An 18,807-nucleotide genomic window follows, 5' to 3' on the forward strand; every position below is an offset into this window, starting at 1 on the left:
GGAAGGACCCTTGAAATCATCTCAAACAAGCCCCCTCACTTAAAGATCAAGGTCAAGCAGCACCTACCTGTCCTGGCTCGGACCTCAGACGTCCTGGGTTCCTCTCAACTTATATCCTGGAGGCCGGAACAGAGACATGGCTGTGGAGAGATGTTACCTTGGGGCTTGACCTGGCAGAGATGTGATGTCCAAGGTCACGTGAAATTGTTGAAGTGGGAGGGGAATTCCATACAGCTGGATGTGAGGTCCTGGGCAGATGGTGATGAGGGTATTAGGACCTGGTGCATCGGTTTTGGAGTGAGTAGCATGTGAGGCTATCAGAGGTCTCAGAAAGGGGCGGGGAGCTCCCCACCCAGAGTGGCAGAGTCATGGGAAAGGCACTGGGGGACAAGGCATGCCCATGTGTCACAAAAGGAAAGGAATGCACCCATCAGGGAGCTCAGAAGGAAGCTACTGTCTGGGCCCCAGGGAAGGGGAGAGGGCCTGGAGCAGAACGCTCATTAGGGCGAAGGAGTTTCTCTGGGAGTGGGCGGCGAGCATGCCCTCGGCAGGCAACCACTCGGTGGGCAGCAGGGCCAGTGAGTGACCTGAGCAGACTGGACAGGCACGGCCCCACCTCCCTGCAGCCCTCAGGAGGGTGGTGGCACCCACGCATGCTCTCCCACTTGCAGGAGGCAGCCATCCTTTTTACCAGTTGTTCTGTCTATCTGCTGGGCTGTCAGACTGCTCAGGTCCCTGGAGGGGAGATCAAGGCCCGACACACATACTCCAGCCCCCCTATCTTTGCTATTTGTTATTAACAAATTTATTTTACATCTCCTGAACCAAGATTAATTGTGAAATTTAACAGGATGGCATAAAAAGGACAAACACGACCTCTATGAGGGTTGCACACATAGTTGCTCTATTTCCAAACTAACAACTCAGGTCCTCACCTGCAGGTAGGCCCCCCTTTCTTCCTCCAAAATGAGATACAGAATAGCACCAGCCTTCTGGTAGCCCCACATTTAAAGAGAGAAACACACAGAGGCAGAGAAGGGTGAGAGGAACCACAGTACAAAATGTAAAAAAAAAAAAAAAAAGTGGCCAAAGAATCGATAGCAAACTCATCTCTGTCTCCAGATTAATGGCTTGCCTGAAAGAAATGGGGGGAGGTCCTTGGGGAAGGAGAGAGGGAGGAGGGTGATTGCAGAAGTTGGCAGGTGAGCCACTGACACTGGAACTGAACTCTGGGTGGGCAGCCAGAGCTAGGCGGCAGGGAAGAGCTGAGAGGGGTCCCCAGAGGGGGCTCTGGCTACATCCTGGGCTCAGGGGAGAGGTCAGTGCCGGGCCCCCACTAAGTGCAGCAGGGAGGGAGCTCTGGAAGTGCACAGCCGAGCCCCTCCTCTGCTTCATATGTTCCTGAGGATCTGTGTGCACCAGCGTGGGGGGCTGGGGGAGGGGACAACACATCTCAGAAAGCAGGAGAGCCACATGCTTGTGGGAAAGGAGGCTGGGGGGGTGGTGGTTGTGAACACCGACAACTAACCCTCTTGGCTCTGCAGAGCAAGTACCTGCAGAGGGACGGTAAGCCAGGCCATGGCGCCTGCTGCTCTAGCTTCTCTGTGGGCTCTCCCTATGCCAACCTTGCCTCTGCCTCCTGGCCTGGGCAGCTGGCCGTGGCTGCACAAGCCATGGCTGGAGGAAGGGGAGAGGGCAGCCCCCAGCCCAGACCCTCTTGGTCCCACCTGAAGACCTGGCGGGTGGGAGGACTGGCCCCGTCAACCCCACAGAGCTTGGCCATGACCACAGCTGTTCACGTGGACTTCAAGGGCCAGGCCCCTGGCGCAGCTCCTCCCCGTGTGCCCGGTCAGCCCGGGCTGGGTGTGCAGCACTCAGCAGAGGTGGAACTTGCCCTGAGTCGGGAGCTGTCTGGCCCCAGAGCTGCGTGCCTGGGGGGACTCACAGGAGTAGTTCTCTGTTGGCACTGGGCTGGGGTTGGGACTGGGAGACAGGGAGAGGCTGGGGGGTCCAGGACCATCGGGAGCGGCTGGCCCCCCGGCTGGCTGGAAGGGGCGGGGGCAGAGAGGTAGCCTGGCTCTCTGCAGGTCCTCCTGGGGTCTGTGTGCCCGCAGCTGAGTGCAGGTGGGCTGGCAGCTGGCCTGGAGCTGCGGGGCCGCTGGGGAGCTGCTCAGCCTGCTGGGAGACAGGGCCAGAGGCTGTGCACTCAGAATCCTTAGATCCTGGGGGCCATCCTCCCCCAGGCCAGGGGGCCTGTGTGGCCCAGAACTCTGCTGGCCTGTCTGTGGGCTGCCCGGGAAAAGGGCCCGGGAGGGACAGGCAGGTCTGCTGGTGGCACACGGGCTGGAGGGAGGCCAGAGGCCTGGGCTCATGGCCTGGAAGGGGAAGGGAGGGAAGATGCTTGCCACTGGCTGTCCTGGTGCCACAGGGGCTGGGGGCTCTCGGGACGAAGAATGAGGCCTGTGGCCAGGACACCCCTGGCCTCTTCTCGGCATTGCCACTGGGGAACTGAACCTTCCGCTTGTGGCCAACAAGTGCCAGGTCTGGGCCAGAGGAGAGTTCAGCAAATCCAGAGCTGGTCAGCAGGCACTGGTAAGCAGGGCTCCTGGACACTGGTGTCTCTCGGGGGTCCACAGAGACATCAGCCGACCCTCCCGGCTCCTGGCGGCTTGCTATTGGTCCAGGTATCTTGCCAGCCTCCACAGGTTCAGCTGGTGCTTTCATGCCGCCCACTGTCCCATCTTGCTCTGAGGCACCTGGGGCCTGGTGATCGTCTTCTTTCCTCCTCCTGGGAGATGCTGCCCTGAGATAGGATGGCTGGCTGGGAGGCGGAGTCTCAGGACACAGAGGGTCACAATCGGAAGCCAAGGAGCCTGGCTGCCTGTGGGGATAAAAGCACCCAGCGGGCCATAGCGTTCAACTCCAGAGCAGGTGGCAAGCTGGGGTCCTCCCGGGCTGAGGCTGGGGCCGAGGGCAGAGCGGGGGCCTTCTGTGTTCTGGTTGTGCTGAAGACAGCTGGCCATTCTGGGTCCCTGTGAGAGGCCCGTTCTTGGCTCTGCGGCCCGTGCTCAGGGCTGGCCAGAGGAACAGGTTAGAGGCTGCTCCATTTATTAACTTCACACAGGAGGCTGTGCCCTTTGGTGGCTAGAGAAAGCAGCACAGGTCCTGGCTGTCCAACCTGAGCCCAGGGAGGCTGCCCGGGGTGGAGACTTGGGGTGGGAGGTGAAGCCACAGCTCCTTGGTGGGCAGCAGAGGGAAGCTGGGGCTCAGAGGGCCCTGGGATTCTGCTGAATCCCCTGCAATCCTTTCTGGGGGTAAACGTCTAGAGAAGCAGCAAGATCCTCCTCTTCACCCACCTGGGAAGGACCCAGGAATCCCCCTCCCCATTTCTAGAAGGCCAGAAAGGCCCATGACCAGGCACATGGCGGGAAACAGCAGCTGAACTGCTCCTCCTGTGCCCCCAACTGTGGCGATGCCCGGGCGTTAAAAAGGGAGCCACACTCTGATCAGGGCCCATCCTGATCTGATCAGCTGAAGCCACAAATGGAGGTCTTCCCCCACCCCAACCCCCCCGAAACCAACAGGACAGGAGATGGCGGGAAAGAAAGGGAAGGAAGGAGTAAGAAAGGGAAGGGACGCCATAGCCTGGTCCCTGCTGCCGCCAACCTGAGGGTCCTTCCCACCTCAGGTGGTCGTGCCCGCCACCCGCAGCAGGGCGGCACGGTGGCGCTCACCCGGGGAGGCTGGCCTGGAAGGGGATGTCCGCAAAGCTGTGGCCCAGCTGGGCGATGATCCGATCCACTTCGGCGTACGGGCGGGCTTCCAGGGCAAAGCCCCGGTGCTGGGGGCTCTGAAGATGCTGCCCAGGGTGAGAGGAGGCAGGGGCATTAGACCAGACCAGGGCGGGAGACAAGCGGAGCAGGCGGGAGAGACCGGGCGGGGCAGGCGGCCTCAGGACAGGCTGGGAGCTGCTGTGTGTGGTGGGGAAGGAGCTCACCCCGCGCAGCTCCTCGAAGGCCTCTTGGCAGCACTCGCAGTACCCCTTCTTCCTCCTGGGCACCGTGCAGGCGGCCGATCGCCGGCTTGGCTCCTGGTCCCTGGCTTCTCTGGCGAGGGGACAGGGTGGGGGAAAGCGGTCACTGCTGGGGCCCTCAGAGCAGGAACTGCTGCTCCGGGGCCTGGAGCCCAGACCAGGGCAGGGATGGACCAAAATGGCCAGAGCCGGGCAGGCACAGGCTGGCCTGCCTACACTTGGCCTCAGGAGAGGCAGCAAGGAAGGCGAGGCCTCCCTGTGAGTACCCTTTCTTAGCTCTGTCCTGTCCCTGCCCACACATCTCAAACCACAGGTGAGGACGGCTGATGAGTGGCAGCAAGAATCCCTGAGGACATTCCAGCTCTGCGCACGCACCCAAACCCATGTTCATTTGACCCGCACAGCTGCACCTTCACTGAGGACTTTCACATCTTTCTTGAACCTGACCTCTCCTCTGAATTTAGTCCTGTATTTTTTTTTTAATTGAAGTATAGTTCATTTGCAACGTTGTGTTAGTTTCTGCTATGTAGCAAAGTGATTCAGTTTATATATATATGTGTGTGTATTTTTTCTTTTTCATACCCTTTTCCATTATGGTTTATTATAGGATAGTGAATATAGTTGCCTGTGCTATACAGTAGGACCTTCTTGTCTATCTATTTTATATACAGTAGTTTGTATCTGTTAATCCCAAACTCCTAAATTATCCCTCCTCCACCCCCTTTCCCCTTTGGTAACCATAAGTCTGTTTTCTATGTCTGTGAGTCTGTTTCTATTTTGTAAATAAATTCATTTGTATTATTTTTTAGACTCAACATATAAGCGCTGTCATATGGTATTTGTCTTTCTCTACCTGATTTACTTCACTTGTATGATAGTCTCTAGGTCCACCTATGTTGCTGCAAAGGGCATTATTTCAGTGTCTTTTATGGCTGAGCAGTATTCCGCTGTGTGTGTGTGTGTGTGTGTGTGTGTGTGTGTGTGTACACACATCTTCTTTAGCCATTCATCTGTCCGTGGCCATTTAGGCTGCTTCCATGTCTTGGGACTGATGGATCATATGGCATCAAAACTAAAGCTCTATTTTTAGTTTTTTAAGGAAACTCCATACTGTTCTCCATAGTGGCTGCGCCAATTTACATTCCCACCAACAGTGCAGGAGGGCTCCCTTCCCTCCACACCCTCTCCAGCATTTATTATTTGTAGTTAGTCCTGCATTTTTAACAGCCTGTAGGGCATTGGTGTTTGGCTGTCCCAGCAAACTCAACGGGTCCAAAATATTCCCCTAAGGACTTTCCAAGTATGACACAAAACCCAGGAAACAGAAAAAAGCTGAAAAATTCAACTACATGCAATTTTTAAAAATATATGCATGGCAGAAAACATAAACAAAGTTAAAACACAAACCATAAACTGGGGAGGACATTTATAACTAATAACATAGCAAAGGGCTCATTTCCCTGAAACACAAAGGGCTCCTTACAAATCAGTAAGTGATCAATAACTGAACAGAAAAGTGGGCAAAGGATATGAAAAAGGTTTACACAAAAAGAAATTCAAATGATCAAACACAGGAAAACACACTTAAGCTCATTCATAAAAAGAAAAAAAATTAAAATTACAATTACACTGAGATACGGTTTTTAATCTATAAGATTGGCCGAAGTCAACAGGTCTGACGGCTCACAGTATTAGCCAAGGGGATGGGGAAACGGGCTCTGGTCCAGTGCGGGTGACAGCGTACCCTGGCATCACCTCCATGAAAAGCAATTTGGCCGCATTTCTCAAAATTACAAATGTAAGCACCCTTTGACCTGGCATTTCCACTTTTAGGAATTTATCCTGCAAATATACTTGAACAGTCACAAATTTACTCTGAACAAGACTACTCACTGCAGCACTGTTTATGATAGCCAAAGACTGGAAATCATCTACGTGTCTGTTAAATAAAATACGGTAAATCCATACCATGGGATACCCTGCAGCCATTAAAGGGAATGAAGATGCTTTTCAGGTACTAATAGAAATTAATCTAAGATATGTTAAGTGGAAAAGCAAGATCCAGCACAGGGAAGAATATTGTGAGAAGAGGGAACAAAGGATACACAATGTACTTCTGTCCATAAACTCTCTCTGGAGAGAGACTCACAGTCTGGAGATTGGGGGATGGGTGTAGAATGTAGGTTTTTCACTTTAAACCCTTTGTAACTCTTGAATTTTGAACCAAAATATAACAATTTTAAAATTAAAAAAAAAAGTAACATTTCCTCCCACAGATTTTCTATGCACACCCCCAAAACGCTGGGCTACCCCCTCTCTGTTCCTCACATCTGGTCACCAAAGCTTCACTGCTTCACTGTCTTCCCTTTACAACCTGTCGGCTCCTCTGCCATCCCCAGGCCATCCCAGGCCGAGCACCCCGCCCAGGCCCAGCCCGGGCGGCCTCATGACTTCCTCTCTGCTGTCCCTTGCACCTTCTGGGAAAGGGATGAGGGGCACCTGGACTTCACCCCAGCCTGTTCTTGCCTTCCTCTGCTTTCCATCTACTGCCACATTCCCTTTCTGTTTTTCTTACCATTAGCACTGTTTCCTGATCACGTGGCCCTTTTCTGCTGGTGGAAGCCACAGGTCCTCCTTGGCCCTGGGGACCCTCGGGCTGAACATCTGCCTTCTATTCTCCTGGTCTGTAAACTAACCCTGCGGCCCACAAGTTAGAAAGGGGCTGAGAAGGTGTTCAGGCCATCACCCGAACCACCTTCCTTCTGTGATTTGGTCAGTGAAGGTTCAAACTCTCACCCATCTGCAGAGTAGGAATACCGACCAGCATACAAGCCACTCTGGACCACATGGTGTGGCAGGTCCCCCAGATCCCCTGCCCCCATGTTTAGCTCAAAAGGCCTCGAACTTTGATGTGCACTGAAATCACATGGGGAGCCCACGAACATGCAGGTTTGGGGGCTCTATCACCAGAGACTGTGATTCTATGAGTGTGGAGTCCAGGGCCCTGCATTTTTAAAGGGACCCCAGGGGACTCTGATGAAGGTGGTCTATAATTCGAGTTTCAGAAAACAGCCTCTTGCCCTCTGGACACAAGTCAAATTCTTCAGTATGGATGGAAAGCACCACATAAAATGGATGGACACTCCTGGCGTCTCTCTTCTCTGGGCTAAGTTCCCGGAATAGACCTCGCCTAAGGAGCTAACACATGGCCATTCCCAAACCTGACCAGCAGGCCCAACGGGGAGGACTTTGGCCTGGAACCAGCTCTTGGTACTCAGGAACCAGAAAGACCCACCTGGTATGGCGCGAGATGCCCGGAGTCGTCGGGGCCTCAAAGGGACTTGCGTCTTTGGGTCCCAGAAAAGAAATTTCGGGAAAGGATTTAAACTGATGGTGGAAAGGACGAAACTTCCTGAAACACAGAAAACTTCCACTTTGACTACAGTGGGGAAGTGGAAAGGGTGAGGAAGGGGGGCTGGCCCAACTCCCGAGAATTCCACTCTCACCTGCCCAACTTTTAAATTCTAGAACAATGCTCTCATCTGCCTTACTAGGTTAGATTAATATTTTAAATTAACACTCTTCCTGTCTACTTTCCAAGACTGTTTACACTTACTGCCTCCCCTGAATCCTGTAACCTCTGAGCTGAGCGGGACAACGGTGTTACCCTGTTTTATACAAGAGGAAACAAAGCCCAAAAGGTTTTGTGACTTGCCCAAGGGCTCACGACCTGTAAGTGGCCAGGTCCAGATGGGAGGCCACGTCTCCCAAATCCTGATCTAGTTCCTCCCATCTTTCCATTTTGTTTCTCGATCTTCACGTGACCTCTGAGGACTCTAGCCTGGCAGAATCTAAATGCAAGGATGTTTAACCCAGAGCAGTGATCTTCCTGCTCCATGAAGAGGAACATCTCTGCTCTGGGCTGGTCCTTTGTACTATCTGAGGGGTGGTGCTCTGGAAGGAAGAGAGGCACAGTGAAGGTCTGGATAGTCAGACCTATACTGAGTGATTTGGGGGGTTTGCTTCAAGTTGCTCACGTTCAGGAGACTTTCAGAGCCAGATCTGGCGATCTGTGGATACTCAGCAAACCCTGGGCACACCGTGTTGGGTTGCAGTGGCTGGTGCTCCAGAGGAGAGCAGGCCCTGGGTTGCTGGGTGGCACAGTAAGAGCCCCGTGGCCTCAGAAGTGAATTAACAAATGAGTCTTCTTGGGGACTTCCCTGGTGGTCCAGTGGTTAAGACTCGGCGCTTCCACTGCAGGGGGCTAGGGTTCAAACCCTGGTCGGGGAACTAAGATCCCGCAAGCCGTGCGGCACAGCCAAAAAAAAAGTCTTCTTGGACCCTGAAGGAGACGGAGGCGCCCTTCACAGCCCTGGTGCCCGCCCTTCGCCTCCTCCATGTTTCTTTGCTCCTGCTCAGGAGGCTGGCAAGTTGAGTTCGGTGTGGCTACGCCGGGCTTTGAAGACCGCCTGCTTTAGAACCACACGTACAAAGGATCGTGAGAAAGCTCAGCTCCACTTGGATCTTGCCTACGATGCCAGGGGCACACAAACCCATGTACCCTGCTCCGGTTACCAGTGACACGGCCTGTGCATGCCGTGTGCAGAGATACTGAGGCCCTGGCGGTGTCTCAGCCACTGCGTTGGAGTCATGACTACTTGACTTAGCTGGTTGTGAAGGGGCTGAGTGTGAAGGACGTGCCTCCCGGCCCACTGGCACAGCAGACGAGGGGGCCTCCTTCCATCCCTGTGTTCTTTCTACCGGCTTTCGAGCTGCCAGAGCCAGCTCTGTACTGTGTGCCGGTGCCATCTGGAGGGCGGGCAGGCAGGCCAGGCTCCTGGGCCTGGGTCTCTAGCTGGCCCACCTGAGCTGAGGGACACAGAGAATTCTGGTGCAGGAGTTGCTGCTGGGTACATGTGGGCTTTTTCTCTTTTAAAAAAACTTTTTGGATTAATTCTAGATTCTCACAGACTCCTGATCTAGTTTCTACGGAAGAGTCAGTGGTAACCCAGGTGGCTAACAGCTCATCAGGTTATCATCAATGTGACCTTCCTGCTCTAGGTAAGAAGGGGCCCTCGTGGGGGCAGACAGGGCAGAGTGGAGAGGGCGCCCGGCTGGATGTGGATTCTAGCTTTGGGCTAAGATTCATTAGGAAAGTGGCCGTGTTCATGTCCCTTAATTTCTCTGACCTCAGTTTCCCCACTGGGAAGAGAATGGACTCTCCTCATGCCAGTTTTACCCAGGGCTGTCACGAGATAACATGTACCAGGAAAGGGTTTTACACAGCCAGACAGAAAGGCTTCATCAAGTACAAGGTGGTCTGACAAGGGAACCCCAATATTACCCCAGAAATCTTCACTTCATCCAAGACTGTACTAGCACTAATACCAGCAACGATTCGGTATTAAGTGTCAGTGTACATGTGGGGGGGAAACGAGGAGCAAAACTGAGCCTGGATGGGACACCATGGACTCGCAAAAGCAGAGCATTAAAAGGAGGGAATTCACACACAGGATCATTAACCTCTGACTTACGACCAAGAGGAGTGCCGGCTGGGCACGGTGCCGCCCGAGAGGCACCGTGTGAGACTTTTCCATGAGAGAGGGGACAAAGGGACTTCCGGGGAAGACAAAAGTGCAGGGCTGAGGGGCTCCATGTCCCCATGGCAGCTTGGGGCCCCCGAGTACCTCTCCTCCATGTGCATCTGGTGGCCCACTCACCTGCTCTCATCTTCGACTTTGAGGAACGGTGCCTTCAGTCTGGCCACTGGAAGGAAGAGTGTGCCCGTTAGCCATCTGTCTGCTCCGGTGTGGGGCCTGAGCTCTACACGCAGGAAATGCGCAGGGAGGTGAGGCTCTGCCAAAGCCTAAAGGGCCCTCGGAGCTGGAACGCTCGCTGCCCCGAGGTGCGCCTTTCCATTTGCAGAGCGAGGCACCCACTCTTACTTCCTCCAGCCTCTACCTGGGAGAGAGGCAGCAACTCTTGCGGGGAGTCCTAGGCGTGCCCGGGGTCCTAGGTGTGCCCGCCCTCAGCCTCCTGGGCGTGGGTGCTGGAGGCTGTCAACCTCGACCGTCAGAAACTTGGCTGCGTGGGAGAAACCCAGCCCCGGTTGGTTTCTGCTAAAAGCCTCAGCTCCTTCCCAGACCTTTACCAAGGGGCCTGAGAACAGCTCCTAGACAGAATTCTCCATGAGAATCCTGGGTTTTTTTTAGGGGAGGAACAGTGAGGAAGGGAGCGAAAGAGTGTTTCGAGGTCCTGGCAGAAGGACAGGAAAAAAATATCAAAAGTGAAATCTGGTTCCTGAAAAAACAGGGCAAAGGGGTGCTGAGAAGACAGATTTGGAGTCAATTAATCAAGAGATTCATCCCCTACTAGCTGCCTATCTGCACAGTTTACAGACTCTCTTAGGCATTATAAACCACTTCCACGCTCCCACAATGACCAGAAGTCCTGTCAAAGGGGAAGCCAAGGCACTGGAAGCCTGGGCAGAACCAAATCCCCAAACAGGCTGGCCCCTCTCAGCTCCCAGACCCGCTCCAGGCCACCAGTGCCCAAAGAGAAGCAGCCTTTCTCCTTGCGTAGCAGCAGATCCCATTAATTACTTTTTGGGGCGACTTCTCGTCTTTCTAATTAACTGAGACAGTGATTAAAATCAAGTCCCCTACAGATTTCCTTGGATTTCACACGTGAGAGGTGCCAAGTGACTTTTCTTAGCTCCTGTTTGTGCACGAATAAATGCCACTTAAAGAGCATCTCTGGGAGGAACATCCAGGGGGAGAAACTCTCCTGCTGTCCAAGGAGAGCCGGCCTACCATTCTGCCTGTCTGTCAGTTTCAGGGAGTCTGGCATTTCTGCAAGTGGTAGGCAGCTGTCAAAGTGCCCACCCCAAACTGCTCCTGAATCAGAAGGAAAAGGATGCTGAACTGCGATCAGTGACCAGGAACAGCCAGAGGATGCAGGAGCCAGAGCGACCGCCTGAGGTCTTGGCTCTAAAGAGAAGGCCCGGCCCAGCAGCCCGGGACTCGCTCATGGAGGCCTCTCTCCCACCACTCTCCGCTCCGAAGCTCAGGCCCTGGAAACACGATGGGGCCATACAACCTGGACTTGCTTCCTGCCGCAGAAAAGTGAGCAGATGCTGCCACAGAGGGAGTCGTGGGGAAGCATTTAGGGAGGGAGGGATGGCAATTAAATGAGGAGGAGCTATCACACTGACCTTTCCGTGTTCTTGACTCTGCTGGACATGTTCCCTAAATGGAAAGGGAAAATAGGTTAAGGATGTGAGGCAGCCGGCGGAGGGGGGTGTCGAGGAACTGGGCCCAGTGAGCCGAGTTGCCACCAGTCTGCCCCACTTAGCTTCCTGCCCACGGCTGGACTGTGAGCTGGAGCAGACCTCAGCACCACGGCTCCCTCCACCTCCCCAGGGACTTGAAGTGTGGTGAACTCTGTGCGTGAATCTCAACAGCAGCTGACTTTGTACAGGGAATGCAGGGCAGAGCAAAGAGCAAGGGCTAGGGGGCCGATGTGCAGAGTTCCCACTTAACTCTTTGGATGTGGCACAGATGAAATTCCAGCAGGTAACAGACCTGACGCAGAGTAGGTGCTTGCTAAGGGCAGCCTGTATTTTCTAGGCATGGCTGCCATTTCAGGGCAGCTGATAGGAAAAGGGAGAAGACAACGCCTCTTGCTTATGGTGCCCTATCTCGCATACCCTGACTGTGTTTGTCAAAACCAACTTTTAGGGGACTTCTGTGGTTGCACAGTGGTTAGGAATCCGCCTGCCGATGCAGGGGACACAGGTTTGAGTCCTGGTCTGGGAAGATCCCACATGCTGAGGAGCAGCTAAGCCCGTGCGCCACAACTACTGAGCCTGTGCTCTAGAGCCCGTGAGCCACAACTACTGAGCCCGTGCGCCACAACTACTGAGCTTGTGCTCTAGAGCCCGCAAGTCACAACTACTGAGCCCATGTGCCACAACTACTGAAGCCCGTGCGCCTAGAGCCCGTGCTCCACAACGAGAGAAGCCACTGCGATGGGTAAAAAACTGCGATGGGTGGTGCCTGTGCACCACCACGAAGAGTAGCCCCCGCTTGTTGCAACTAGAGAAAGCCCGCGTGCAGCAACGAAGGCCCATGCAGCCAAAAATAAATAAATAAAACAAACAAACAAAAAAAACAACAAACCAACTTTTAGGCGAAGGTCAAACAAAGCTAATATTAAAAACCAAATGGAACAAATTTTTAAAAATCAGTTAAAGAGTTGGGAGGGTGCGGATAGGATGAGATCCAACGGCTCCATGACTGTGTGCGCCTCTGGGCCCGAGGAGGTTCCAGATTCTCCTCCAGGCCACACTGCCGGGGCAAACACAGCCCGAAGAAGCCTTCCACCTGCCCTCACCTATCAGCAGATTGCACCCAGAACTTGCTCCGAAAGGGTCCCAAGTAACTACAAAAGAGATTACTAAGCGAACAAAGTAAAAATACTATGTATTCGCGTAAAAGGGGGGAATTTTGGTGTATCTGCTTGTAGATGCTTGGAGTCCTGGAAGGACATTTGAGAAACTGTTCACATTGTGGACCTCAGGGAGGGAGCTCGGCGGCTGGGGAGCAGGAGTTGGAGGGGAACGAGACTTTCATTGTATACTTTTCCCAAATGCGAGCAATGTAAATCTACTTAGCAGCGGCAGCAAGACCCTAAAGATGCCCAAACCAGAGGGGCTGGGGCGAGGGGTGTCGAGGCTGAGCGCGCCATCTGGTTTGGATGTGGTTCTGCTCCTGGGTATCAGGCCCTGGATGGACCTGTAGGGCTTAACTTTTCCTCGGATGCAGGCTGGGTGAATACCCCGTGGCTTTAAATCAGCCCGGCTCTCTTGATGTGATACACATCAATTTCTAACTCCAGCAAAGGAAGGAAAAGCCAAACAAGGATTTGGAATATGGCAGCTACTTCCAACACCAGCACCCCACTGCCGCCACCCGTGCAATCTGCAGGCTCATTCCTGGGCCAAGAGCCATCCTCAGAAGGGCAGGCTGGCCAGCAGGCCACGAGTGTTTGTGTTTTATCCAGGCCAGGACTACCCGCAGGCAGTCCGCAGCCCAGGCTGCAACGAATGCCTCAGTGTAGCACGGGGGATGCGCAGGTAGCACAGGCAGGAGAGAAGACAGGGCAACGCAGGGCTGTGAGCACCAGGGATGAGCTGACCGAGAGGCCTCTCGGTCAAGGCCAGAAGGAGGTGGCTGGAGTGCGTGCTGGGTTTACCAGCGCTGTCACAGACTTTCCTGCTGCCCTTCAGCTCAGGGGAGTGACCTACCTCTGGCTTCTTTGGCCCTTGCTTCTTCACACATGGCGCATCAAGAGACAGCTGCTGCACATGCATCATCATTTCTGTGGGGGAAACAGAGGGCTGCAGCCGAAGGCTTCCTCTCCTCATTTCCCCGGCACAGCCCCATCTTGGGGCTGGGAGACTAAACTTCTCACCCGGCCTGGCTTGCTGGATCACACCAGCCTTGCCTGCCACCTTCTGGCTACGTGTCATCTCTGCACCTGCCGATAATAAAAGAGAGGCCTGGGTCCTCTATCCCTGGAAAAGTACCTAAGCTGCCTTCACGCTCCTTTGGAGCACTGAATACAAGTCTTGAACAGGAGGTGCCTTATGACCCATAAAGAGCTTTAAGGTTCTACTGAAGAGCGGCTTCTGTGGGGGAGACCAAGCCATGGCAGTTACTCAGATGCACCCTTAGGTGGCAGACCCAGCAGGGGCTACACATGCTGCAGCTTCTCTAATACACGGAAGGCAGGAAATTAGATCAAGTCAGAAATGGCTGGTTTTCCAGCGGCAATGGAACCCCCCAGCATCCCAGACCAGGATCTTCCCCAGCACAGTTCCCTACCACCCGCACCCCCCCACCGACCACAGATCTAGGGCTGGATCTGGACCATCCCCCTTCAATGGGTCAGAGAAAAAACTACAGAAGCAAAGTGCAGCTGGGTGTGAGGGCTGGCTGCAGATTCAAGACAGCTATTCTCATGTAAATTTATTATAACCTGCAAACAGGTGGTTATAGTGTGAGGCAACCCTAGAGGAAAGAAAGAACATGAAATTTAGTTGAGCCAAAATAGGTGGGAATGTGAGCCACACTATTCACTCCTGGTGAGACTATGGATAATTTACTTAATCCATTCTCTGAGGCTCAATTTCCTCATCTGTACAATGGGCAGAAGACTGCGGTGAGGATTAAATTAGGCGATTCCTAGCACAGCGGAAATACCTGATAAGGGGTCATGGATATTAGGATTTGTTTCTTATTTATAAAACAGGATCGTCACAGCAGCTGAGGAGGGCTGTGCGTGGGTTAAACAAAGCAGCCTCCCCAGTGCCCGCGCTCTGCTACTGCTGGTGCTGCTCCCCACGCCACCCCCCACCATCGTAGCAGAGCTGCACAGTAAGTAACTGAGTACATCTGGGTTCAACTAGTACACGGCTCTGGTCCCTATCACAGCCGAGGTCCCCAGACAAAGTCGGCAACCCTCCCCTCCGCAGGCCCCGGGCAGGAAGGGTACCATCCACGTGGAGAATCCGCACGCCCCAGGAGCGGGCGTTGCTCAGGAGGCTGCTGCCGCGCCCACCACCGCCTCCGCCGCCGCTGCCCTGCAAAGACAAGCCAAGTCAGGCAGGAGCATGAGACCCCCCAAGGCCTGACCACCAGCGGACAGGCTGGCCTGGCTTCTGGGAGCCCCGGGTCATCCATGTGCGGGGTTGTTGTGTGGGGCGGGGCGGACAGGGGCGAGAGCACAGGGCCTGGACAGTTGATCCCAACCCCCGGGAAGAGCCTCTCCTCCGCACGGGCTGGCCACATCGGGAGGGCACGGACTGCTGATCGGCCTATAGGCTCTGCTCCGGCCACCTTGGGACCAGAAGGACACAATAAACAGTCACCATCATCGAGCAGGAAACTACGCTGGCTGCCCGAGTCCGGCGACACCACCCTCCCGCGTCACAGCCACAGCCAAGGCGCCCACTGATGGCACCTGAACTCCTCCTCCTGCCACTTCACTGTAATGGCCCTGGATTCTCACAAAAAGGATAAACAGCTACTTGTGAAAGCCGTACAAAGTCTGACACGTGCCACAGCGTTTCTCCCAAGCTCTCTTGGGAGGCCCTGGAGCTGGAAAGATCATGGAGTCAAATCCTGGCTCTACCACCTCCACCCTGGGTGACTCTGGGCAGATTACTTAGCTTCTCTGAGCCCCACTTCCTCGTTTGTAAGGAGAAAATCTCGACAGTTCTACACGTCTGCCCGGGTGTGCCTTTTGTGTTAGTGCTTCAGAAGAACCTCCAGAGGCAAGGCTGACTCCGTCCCTGTGCCAGAGACACCGGCCTCCAGCCCGTCCCCCTCAGCTCACCTGGTTCCTGATGGCCTTCTGCAGGAGCTCCTTCCCTCTGCTCAGAGGCACCTGGCGGAAGAGAGGAGCAATGGGGGCAGCTGTGGAGACCACCTGTGCACAAACAGATGTTTCCACGGGGGCTGGCAAGGATGTCTGGGAGTCACATCCCTCGGAAAGCTGGGAGCAGTGACAGCTGAGGAGTGGCAGAAGTGAGAGCCCGGAGAACCTTTCAGAGGTAAAGGTAAAGCCACACTCAAGTTCAGGTCACCCACAGGGAGCTGCAGCCCAGGCAGCTTGGAGCCTGGTGAAGGGCATTCTGAATTCACCCAAGATCAAGCGTTACAAATGTCCTGAGACCTCTCTTGAAGAGCCCGCACTCCCCAGCAGACAAGCTTCGGCCAATCCAACAAGCCCTCTCTGGTTTACAGAGGACGCTCCTACTGCTTCTGAACCTCAGACTCTGAAGTCCCAGAAAAAGTGAACGTGTATCACAGAAGGGAGGGCGTGGGGATAGCATGTCGCTGAGGTGTGTGGATCCAGAGCTATGATAAGACAGTTTCAGCCCCTGGATTCAAATATGAGATTAAAATAAACCAGATGAAACTAAAACCAGAAACTGCCGAAGTGGGCTCACCGAGGTCTACTTCCTTCGTTTATCAGACACACACTTCCTTCCCCATGAGGTTCTTACCGAGTCCACAGCTTTCTGTGCGGGGCTGGCACGGCTGCCTTTTGGGTTGGCTACGGACAGTGTTTCCACTGTGACCTCGCTGGGGCTGGGGCAGCCTCTGTGACTTGTCCCGCTGCTCTCGGCCTTCGCCTCCCTGCGGCTGGACACGATGTAACTTACTTCTTTGCTCAGAAACCCCTCAATTACCTGAAACCAGATCACAGAGGTGGCTAAAACCCAAAAGGCTGAAGTAGAATCATCAATATCGAGAGGTAGGGGAAGGAAATCTTGGCTGCCAGAAGTTCTAGAATCAATGTCTTTAAATAGACCAAATGCAGTTCGGTGCCAGGCCCCCAAGAAGACATCATCCTGAAATACAACAGGGTGTATGTGTGTGTGTGTATATATATATATATATATATATATATATATATATATATATGACACAGGTTCTTGTCTCCAGAACTGCAGCTCCTCCTGACCCAGCAGCAGAAGCCCGGAGGCTCTGAGTATTTGACTAGTTTGAGTCTGCATGGAGTGAGAGCACACTGAAGTGATCGGAGAAGATTAGAACTTGGCTAAGCCATGATTTTGCTGTGAAGATACACTGGGACATCCACATGCTGCATCGGTAATCTTGACCACCCTACCAAAAGCCTGAAACAAAAATGGGTTTTGGCTACGACTCAGCTGCCTAAATATCTGCTCATCCTACCTGTGAGCCCGTCACGGCACTGAGAGGGTCTGACTCATCTTGCATCCCAAGAACCCAACACAGTGCCGGAAACGCAATGACAAAACTCATGTCTGTGGGAAGAAGAAAAGACGGAAATAAGCAGTAGTGAGCTGGCAGATGCTTAATGACCAACTCTCCGGGTGAAAAAACCCGCTTTGTAGCATCTGCCGATTTCTGTGGGGCAAAACACTACTGTGGCTGATTTCAAGCTAGCCAGATGACATCAGTGAATGTGGAACTGGAAAGAGATGGTAACAATTGGTTCCCGTGAGCCAGCAGCTGCCAGCTCCAGCACACCTGTGAAAGTAAGGATGGATGACCTCTCTGAAGTGTGACTGGATGAGAAACCTGACACTTAGGTTTAAAAATAAAAGTTTAGGTTCCTCAAAAAGCTAAACATGGATTACCACATGACCCGGCAATTCCGCTCCAAGGTATACACCCAACAGAATTGAAAACAGGGACTCGAATGGATGCTTGTTCACCAGTGTTCACTGCAGCATTATTCATAATAGCTAAAAAGCAGAAACAACCCGAGTGTCCATCAATGGATGAATAGATAAGCAAAATGTGGTCTATCCATACAATGGAGCATTATTCAGCCATGAGAAAGAAGTGAAGCTCTGATCTATTCTACAACATGGGTGAACCTTGAAAACTTTATGCTAAAGCGTAATAAGCCAGACACAAAAGGACAAACATCAGTGATTCCACTGATGTGAGGTATCTAGAATGGGCAAATTCAGAAACATAATGTAGATTCGCATTACGGGGGCTGGGGGAGGTGAAATGGGAAGTTACCGCTTAAAGGTTACAGAGTTTCTGTTTGGGGTGAAAAAAGTTTTGGAAACAGATAGTGATGGTTATACAACAGGATGAATGTAATTAATGCCAATGAACTTAAAAGAATGAATTTATAAATGGTTAAAAAGGCATATTTTATGTCATATACATTTTATCACAATTTTAAAAAATCTTTAAAGCTATGGCTTGAAGGAGTGTGCCTATCTTCTGTAATATGGCAAAAAGACAGATGATTTCAGGGCCACGCGTTCCTCCCATCCCAACAAACCCACTCCTTTGACTTTGCTGTTCCTCCCATCAGGAGATGGAACCCATTTGTCCACTCCCTTGAATTGGACTCCTTTTGACCAACAGAATGTGATGAAAGTAATACGTGTGAGTTCTACAGCCTAGGCCTCGAGACCTTATAGCTTCTCCCTTCATCTTCTGGGAAAGCTGCCCTAAGACCACCTTGTAGATTAGCTGGTCTAGCTCGCTGTATGCACATATGATGGTGTATATACATGTGACGTATGTAAGACACTTCTCCTACAATGTATGAGAAGTCACACAGAGGCAGCCAGCACCCACAGCCAGCTGTGTGGGGGAGGTCATCTTGGGTCCTTCCAGCCCAGCTGACTCTGCAGCTGAACGCAGCTGCAGGTGTGAGCCCTTATGAAACCAGCAGAGAAAGCACTCAGCCAGTACACAGAACAGTGAGAAACAATAAATTGTTTTAAGCCCAAGTTCTGGGGTGGTTTTTTACACAGCAAAGGCTAAATGAAAGAACAGACTGAGAGTTCAACATGTAATTTTGGGCTGGTTTGGGTGTATAATCCTCATTCTGTCCATCCCCATTGCTGAGTTTCTATATCCCTGAGTTTCCATTCGTTTGATGGCAAAGAGCCTCTGCATTCTGATCCTATTCATGCAATTTCCCCAGTTACCTGCCTCTTTTGGGCCAAGTGTTACCATCCTATTTTCTAAACACAGAAATACCCCTGTCAACCCCTTACTAAAAGTACTGTATGATGTGCTCTAGAAAATATTGTAATGGACTCAGATACAGCAAATGCTTTTACCCCAAAGTTGTTCACCACAGTACTATTTATAAGAGCTAAAATTTAGAAATAATCTAAATGCCCATACGTTAACTGTTAAATAAATTAATAATCTACTCAAAAGGATATTATATACTCATTA

General features: G+C 52.7%; 1 protein-coding gene across 5 annotated transcripts in view; it reads right to left on the reverse strand.

The window, feature by feature from the left end:
- Nucleotides 1-782: 782 nt before the first annotated feature.
- DBF4B (DBF4 zinc finger B) overlaps nucleotides 783-18,807 on the reverse strand; it is a 42,174-nt gene continuing 24,149 nt past the window's right edge. For all 5 annotated transcript variants that reach the window (XM_033417017.2, XM_049702368.1, XM_033417015.2 and 2 more), the window contains 10 exons: nucleotides 16,107-16,292; nucleotides 15,434-15,484; nucleotides 14,591-14,678; nucleotides 13,341-13,414; nucleotides 11,247-11,280; nucleotides 9,754-9,799; nucleotides 7,329-7,445; nucleotides 3,998-4,106; nucleotides 3,735-3,859; nucleotides 783-2,881 (listed from right to left, as the gene is read on the reverse strand). In XM_033417017.2, the coding sequence (XP_033272908.2) occupies nucleotides 1,942-2,881; nucleotides 3,735-3,859; nucleotides 3,998-4,106; nucleotides 7,329-7,445; nucleotides 9,754-9,799; nucleotides 11,247-11,280; nucleotides 13,341-13,414; nucleotides 14,591-14,678; nucleotides 15,434-15,484; nucleotides 16,107-16,292 (1,770 nt within the window). In that variant the 3' untranslated portion in view covers nucleotides 783-1,941. The remainder of the gene's footprint in view (nucleotides 2,882-3,734; nucleotides 3,860-3,997; nucleotides 4,107-7,328; nucleotides 7,446-9,753; nucleotides 9,800-11,246; nucleotides 11,281-13,340; nucleotides 13,415-14,590; nucleotides 14,679-15,433; nucleotides 15,485-16,106; nucleotides 16,293-18,807) is intronic.

Source organism: Orcinus orca, chromosome 19 (genome assembly GCF_937001465.1).
Source record: "Orcinus orca chromosome 19, mOrcOrc1.1, whole genome shotgun sequence".
NCBI classification, from domain to species: domain Eukaryota; kingdom Metazoa; phylum Chordata; class Mammalia; order Artiodactyla; family Delphinidae; genus Orcinus; species Orcinus orca.